Below are 7,500 nucleotides of genomic sequence, written 5' to 3'. Positions count from 1 at the left end.
TCGGGACCAACATCTCTTCATGAGTGACTCTCTCTGTGCTAGAGTCACCAAACATCCCTCACGTAAACTGATTTTTACCTCGTTCCGGTCGCCCCGCTGCCACCGGGGGAGTCCAGGCGGGAGATATTTCGGAGGTGGGAGGTCAGCAAGCCCGACGCCATCAGACCCAGCGGGGTGCCGACCGGATCCGCCGAACACCGCAGGACTGTAGAGCGCTCCTGATGGAGGTCAGAGGCTCCAGGTGAGGGACAGGTAGACACTGTGTGTGTGTGTGTGTGTGTGTGTGTGTGTGTGTGTGTGTGTGATCACTCACATCCTGTGTGACTCTGCGCAGGGCCCAGACCGAGTGTGTTCCCTGCACCGTGTCATAGGAGACGACCACAGAGGGCTGACAGCAGCTGAACACGATCTTCATGGAGGCGTCCGACACGTACTGGACACGAGAGCCTTCAAACGGACCTGGAGAACGAACACACACACACACACACACACACACACACACACACACACACACACACACACACACACACACACACACACACACACAGGTTAAGAAGGCCGGCTCCATCATCGGCTGCAAACTGGACAGTCTGGAACAGGTGGTGCAGAGGAGGACACTGAAGAAACTATCATCCATATTGGATAACCAGGACCACCCTCTGCACCACCTACTGCAGGGACAGAGGAGCACTTTCTCCAACAGACTGATCCAGCTCCGCTGTCACAAGGACAGGTACAGGAGAAGGTTCCTACCCTCTGCTATCAGACTCTATAATAAATCACCTCGGGTCAAATCATTCAGGTTAAATCTTTGCACTACTGTTTATTTAGTTGATTTAATATTATTCTGTTATTCTATTCATTGTGTATATAGTGTGCATTCTTTATCTAATATCTTTACTCTGTTATTATAATTGTATATATTGTGTATTGACATGTGCATTTTTTAGATTATATTAAGATTTTTACTGGAACCTATTGCTGCTTGCAACTAAATAATTTCCCCTCGCGGGATCAATAAAGTTACTATCTATCTATCTATCTATCTATCTATCTATCCATCCATCCATCTATCTATCTAACTATCCATCCATCCATCCATCTCTATCTATTATCTACCTACCTACCGTCTGTCTGTCTGTCTGTCTGTCTATCTATCCATCCATCTATCAGTCTATCAGTCCACAAACCAATGAGTGACGTCACGATGACTACGTGCACTTCTTATATACTGTGTATGGTCTGAACAGTGTGTGTGTGTGTGTGTGTGTGTGTGTGTGTGTGTGTGTGTGTGTGTGTCTTACCTGTCGGTTTACACACAACAGGTGCGACCTCGTCCAGAGGATGCAGCATGCTGAACACTGTGGGAAGAGATTCCCTGTAGAGACAGAGAACTCAGTACCTCAGTTACCTGCCAGAAGACCATGGTGTGTGTGTGTGTGTGTGTGTGTGTGTGTGTGTGTGTGTGTGTGTGTGTGTGTGTGTGTGTGTCTACCCGGGGGGGCTGAGTTGAGCGTCGGTCGCTGTGTTTTTTCGTTCCAACAAAAGTCCAAACTTTGTCGCCCAGACGTTTGAGACCTGGAGGAGACATGAGGAGACATGAGGAGACAAGAGGAGACAAGAGGAGACATGAGGAGACAAGAGGAGACAAGAGGAGACAAGAGGAGACAAGAGGAGACATGAGGAGACAAGAGGAGACATGAGGAGACAAGAGGAGACAAGAGGAGACAAGAGGAGAGATTTTAGACACTTTGCTGGAGAAGTTACAGAATAAACTAACTGAGCAACTAATCACCAGATTATCTGATGATTATCTTTAAACTCTCCAATACAACAGTAGCATCCAGCATATGGAAGATAAAGTAAAACAATAAAATATGTCTTGTCTCGGTGACTCCTCCTCCTCCTCCTCCTCCTCCTCCTCCTCCTCCTCCTCCTGTGAGACTCGGTCTCAGTCGCTCTGACTCTCACCTGGAACGGCAGTGGAGAGATGAAATCCTTCCCGGTCACCGTGTGGACGTTGATGCAGCTGCTCTGGACGATGCAGACCGTCTGCTCCACTTCCTCTTCTGCAAAGAACAACATTAAAGATGCACTTCAACAGAGCTGCAGCAGAACCCAGTACAGTACTTCAGCGGTTCTTCTTATCGGTTCAGTACCGTCTTTCTTGTCGTGAGGAACAGCAAAGGTACACCATAGAGCCTGCAGACACAATCAAATCATAGAGATATTATGAATCCACTTAAACTGAGCTTATGTGGGTTTTGCGGCGCTTTGACGAGGCGACATTTGGACCCGAGAGGTCGACCGTTGACCCTTGAATTAAAAACACGGATGCATCCGTTCTAAAAACACACAACTCTTATAATCTCACTCACAAACGTGTTCCTCCTGATTCAGATGTTTGAAAAGCGTTCGTTTTACCAGAGAGTCTCATCAACTACTTAAAGGACCCGTTTCTGCTGGACCTCCAGTGGAACCGACCTGCTGCACCGGGCTGTCCACGGTGAAGGCCTTGTACACGTTGGAGGCTTGGCTCCGACTGCCCTGACTCCAGACCGCCACGGTTCCTGCTGCGTACAGCTCCTCCTCAAACTCCACGTCCTCCTCGCGGACCCCCTTGCAGCCTTTCCTAAGCTGCCAGCATTCCTGCCAATCAGAACAGGTCCAGTCAGTCATCAGGTCAACGACGATGCTACTTTCAGACATAAAGACTTTCAGCGTCACAAAGAACAGCAGCTTCAAGCAATAACCCAACGTCTGAATTCCCTTTCCCTTATCGTCGTTCCTCTTGTTCTCCTCGTGAACGACGGCTGCTTTTATCTTCTCTGATGTTTCGCGGACAGAACTGCCGGTGTGAGATGAACATGACGACATGACTCTCACCCTCTCCCTCTCCTGCAGGCTGACTTCCTGCAGCGACCCCACCAGGCCGGCGGCGCCGTCTGACGACCAGAGCTCGGAGGCGGGCTGGAGCTCTCTGAGCTGCAGGTTGAAGGCGTTCGGATGGTTCCTGCAGTGCTCGCGGCCAAACGGGACAAACGGCTGCAATTCCCCTGCTGCGATCATCGTGGCTGTCTCTTCATACACGACTTCCGACATGAGTTCCAGATATCAGCATTATTTCTGGGAGGAGGGGGGGGACAGGGGGGACAGGGAGGCGTGAGAAGCAGAAGTTACGTAGCTAGAAACCCACAGCGGAGCTGAGGCTGAAGAGGACTCTCTGTGTCACGGAGTGCAGCACTGTGTTAGTCGGTAATAACATGCTGCTTACAACAGACACACAAAACAAAAAACACCTTCTCCACCAAAAGAAAGCTGAGATGAAATGAAGCTTTAAAGAACTCAAAGGTCAGATATGAATATTTATCCACAACAGAATGAGTTGAATTATGTTACTGATAATAATAATAATAATAATAATAATAATAATAATAATAATAACAACAACACATTGAAAAGCTACTCAAAGACACTTTACGAGCTTAAAGCCAGAAAGAAGAGAAGCTATTACAATACAAACTAAAGAGATGACGTCATGACAGTAAGGAACAGCACAAACTGAACACACATAATTAACTTCAGATTCAAACCGATGAGTTTCATCTACAAACATCCGATTATAATGATCAGATTCGACATGTAGCTTCACGTTTCATCTGTTTCTCTCTTTATTTACACAAACACTAAGCTGTAAGTAAATAAATAAGCGTGTTGACAGTTAGCCGTGAGAGTGACACGCTAGCATTAGCATTAGCACGCTAACGCTAAACTCCCGTAGAGAACCGTTGCTTTCCGCTGGCTCTGTTAGCACGCTAGCTACCGTTAGCTAGAGCGAGCTGTACCTGATAGTACGGAATAGTCTGGCTCTTGTCGCGGAGTCCTTTGTCTCTCCTTCAGATCGTGTCTTGCTTGAGGACACCAGTTGTCCACATAATAATAATAATAATAATAATAATAAGACACAAATCTAAAAAAACAACTCGGTTCAGGTGCCAAACTGGGTTTTCTTTTTTGGCTACCGCAGGATTTTCAAATGAGCGCGGCCATCTTGGATGTCCCGGCATCCTCTCTTCCTCCACGAGCCGGCCAATCAGCGGCGAGGAGGAGGTGGAGGACAGCGCTGATTGGCTGCCTTCGACCAGGGCAGCTTCGTTCATAGATCAATCCCTCCTTTCTCTCCCTCCTCTTCTTCAGTCTTTATTCTTTTGTTTCTCAAAGTAAACGTCCGCTTCTGATGACGTGCAGAAGACTCTAAGTACATGTACTCTGTACTACAATACTCTTGAGGTACTTGTACTTTACTTGAGTATTTCCATTGTACACTACTATATTCGTTTGTACACAGACTCAAGCAGTCGACTGACAGATTTAATCTGTTCAGTCATTCTTTAATGAAGAAACATTTCTGATTATAATATTATATTATATTATGAAATGTGTACTTTTGCTGCTTTTCCTTTTAATTATTTCAATACTTTTATTTTGAGGTTTTATTAGATTTTTTATTATAGTATTTCTACAGTGTGCTACCCTGAGCCTTCCACTCACCACTTATTGTATTGGTATTACTTATAGCACTAACTGTTTCTCTTGTTTCTGTTCTTTGGCTCTGAGTTATGCTCTGCTTCAGGCTCTTAGATGCTTGTTTAAAGGAAATGTACTTATGACTTCTGGTGACTAGTAGTTCTTTTGATTACCAATGTTGATGCACTTATTGTAAGTCGCTTTGGATAAAAGCATCTGCTAAATGACTGTAATGTTATGTAACGTAATGTAATGTAATGTAATGTAATGTGGTACTTTTACTGCATTTTTCTCCCACAAAAAGTGAAAGTCCTCGTCACATGTTGCTACAGTGGCTTAACGTTCTACTATTATTATTAATGCTATATATTATATTATATTATATTTTATTATATTATATTTTATTATATTATATTTTATTATATTTAATTATATTATATTATATTTTATTATATTATATTATATTTTATTATATGATATTATATTATATTATATTTTATTATATTTTATTATATTATATTTTATTATGTTATATTATATTTTATTAAATTATATTTTATGATATTATATTATATTATATAACATATATATTAGTATGAGCATGAGTACTTTCATTCCTGCTTCACTGTTCACAATGAATTGATTTCTTGTATTTTCCGGTGAATAAACGTGATTATCTTTCTTTATGTATTTCAAACATGTACATCATTACATAACAGTCTCAGCAGACGCTTTTATCCAAAGCGACATCCTGCACATTATTATGAAGTTCCTGACTTTAATACTTACGTTTTGCCACCGCGTATAAACTACAGCATATGTTTTGATAAATGCATGAAGAGAAATGATACCTTTGAACACATCAGGCGTTGTGCTCCAGCTGTCACTGTACTCGACATGTCGACGTATTTTGTGCAGCTGCTCGTTAAACATTAAACTGAGTCCCATGAAGGTTGGTTTTAATACCTGATTGTCGTAACAGTGAGGTTGACCTGACACACTAATGAGTGCTGCAGAGGATCGCCGTCTCTCTCGTTAGGAATAAACACTCTGATCTTTCTACGGAGACGTTTAATCAGCAGCATCCGTCTGAAGTCACAGCGACGCTCAGACTCACACACCACCGGTTACCTGGACAGTCACTGTAACATCAAACCTTTAATTCATATACAGTCCTTTGTTTGTGTGTGTGAACACCATGTTATGTGCTTACGAGGTAAAGCATGCCGTTGCTCTCACTACACTACAGGTCAGTACATCGGTGCATTTCTACAGGTTGCATCGTTTCACTGGAAGCCAGAGGAGGACACATTCTACACAGAATATAAAGACAGAAGAAGATGCACGCTTTGCAGCGTTTACATCCTGACGGAGGAGTCGACAGTAAAGCCGTCAGGCGTGTCGGTCAGGTGGCAAATTCGGTTTGAATGGCAGTGATTTCGAAAAGACTGAAGAGTGACTCTTCGTGTCAGATTCCTGCGTGTTTAAAAAGTGACGCGTTGAAAAGCAAATTGTGTGCAAAGCAGAACATGTATGTAGTTACATCGTCTCAATAATTGTGCATCATTTCAGCGTGTATTATTTAGAGAATACATCATCTTCCTCCATGTCCTTGATTTAGACATTTAATCCTCTGCAAACGTCAAACCGTGGAGCAGGAAGGTCCAGTGTGGGATAAACAGTCTGCTCTCTGCTTCCATCACATCAGCAGAAATTACACCCGAGTGGAAAACCAGGAGTCTGTGTGTGTTTGGTTGCGCTGATGGACGTGATGGATGTCGCCCAACGACCCGCTCTGATCTGAGCGAGTTAAACGCTCCCAGACAATATCAGCGGAGCTCCCTGAGTGCTGTGTGTGTGTGTGTGTGTGTGTGTGTGTGTGTGTGTGTGTGTGTGTGTGTGAGAGATGCTGAGAAGGGAACGTCGTCACAGGTGTGACTCAATAGTGCGTTGATAACTCCATCCCTCTGCCTCACACACGTTCCCTCGTCTCTCTCCTCTGTACTTCAGAAATGAACTGAAGTGAGTGAAGAGCAGCTCTGTTTGATCGTCTTCAAAGCATTTGATTTCTATCAATGTTCACAGAGGCAGGTGGAGACACCACTGATTTATCTTATTGTACGTGACGATAAAATGTAGTAGAGAGCGTTGTTTGAGGGGTCGGGGGTCAAAGTGTGGAGCTTCTCTGGTTTGGTTCTGAAACCAAAATGAAGATGAGACGTACAGGAAAATGTACTGATTGATTTTGGTCTGTTTTTCTTCCGTAACTCGTCTTCTTTCAGACTAGAGGAAATAAAACATTTATTTGTTTGTTTACGTTTGTAGATTTCTACTAAATTCACCAAAAGTTACCGTCACATAACGCCTCATTTACATATTTAAACATCACATTTCATAAAACTTGTAATAGAATGAATGCTGGTGTTGATGTGAGTGATGAAGTGGTGAAGTTTGATGGTGATATCTACTAGTTCATGTTGTGACCCTCTTCACCTGGAGACTCTTCTAAATGTCTGGACTTTAACTAAACGTCTCTTTAAAGGACTTTCAGTAGATATATATATATATATATATATATATATATATATATATATATTTGTACCCTATTCATGTTGTGTCTTGGATTAGCTTCTCAAGTATTGCACAGTATAAAATGTAGTCTGTAAACACTGTAGGCGCTCTGATACCATCAGACTTTCTGAACGTCAGTGAGCAGCAAGAACAAATAGAGTATGAGTTCCAGTAATTATTGGACAAGTTGTTATTATGTCGCGTAAAAATGTCCTTTTTCATGCTGCCGTTCCATGAAAACGGGGGGGGGGGGGGGGACTAACCACTACAGTACTGTAACCGAGCAAACTAACGCCCAGACGACCATGACAGACACCTCATTATATTCATTTGGCTGCGGCAGGTTGGCTGTTTGCGGTGAGGTCATCCTGCCATAACAGGCGCTCAGATTTCATTACCGCT

At 43.3% G+C, this 7,500-nt stretch overlaps 1 protein-coding gene across 2 annotated transcripts in view; it reads right to left on the bottom strand.

Annotated features, from left to right (window-relative positions):
* anapc1 (anaphase promoting complex subunit 1) overlaps window positions 1-4,058 on the bottom strand; it is a 35,734-nt gene extending 31,676 nt beyond the window's left edge. For both annotated transcript variants that reach the window (XM_068734413.1, XM_068734414.1), the window contains exons 1-9: window positions 3,846-4,058; window positions 2,887-3,126; window positions 2,485-2,649; window positions 2,160-2,202; window positions 1,972-2,069; window positions 1,496-1,578; window positions 1,305-1,378; window positions 314-459; window positions 79-218 (exon numbers count right to left, since the gene is read on the bottom strand). In XM_068734413.1, coding sequence (XP_068590514.1) covers window positions 79-218; window positions 314-459; window positions 1,305-1,378; window positions 1,496-1,578; window positions 1,972-2,069; window positions 2,160-2,202; window positions 2,485-2,649; window positions 2,887-3,102 — 965 coding nt within the window. In that variant the 5' untranslated portion in view covers window positions 3,103-3,126; window positions 3,846-4,058. The remainder of the gene's footprint in view (window positions 1-78; window positions 219-313; window positions 460-1,304; window positions 1,379-1,495; window positions 1,579-1,971; window positions 2,070-2,159; window positions 2,203-2,484; window positions 2,650-2,886; window positions 3,127-3,845) is intronic.
* Between the last annotated feature and the right edge of the window lie 3,442 nt (window positions 4,059-7,500).

Source organism: Cebidichthys violaceus, unplaced genomic scaffold, assembly GCF_023349555.1.
Source record: "Cebidichthys violaceus isolate CVI_PGR_0920_01 unplaced genomic scaffold, fCebVio1.0.p SCAF_64, whole genome shotgun sequence".
Lineage (NCBI taxonomy): Eukaryota > Metazoa > Chordata > Actinopteri > Perciformes > Stichaeidae > Cebidichthys > Cebidichthys violaceus.
This window is presented reverse-complemented; position numbering and strand designations above follow the sequence as displayed.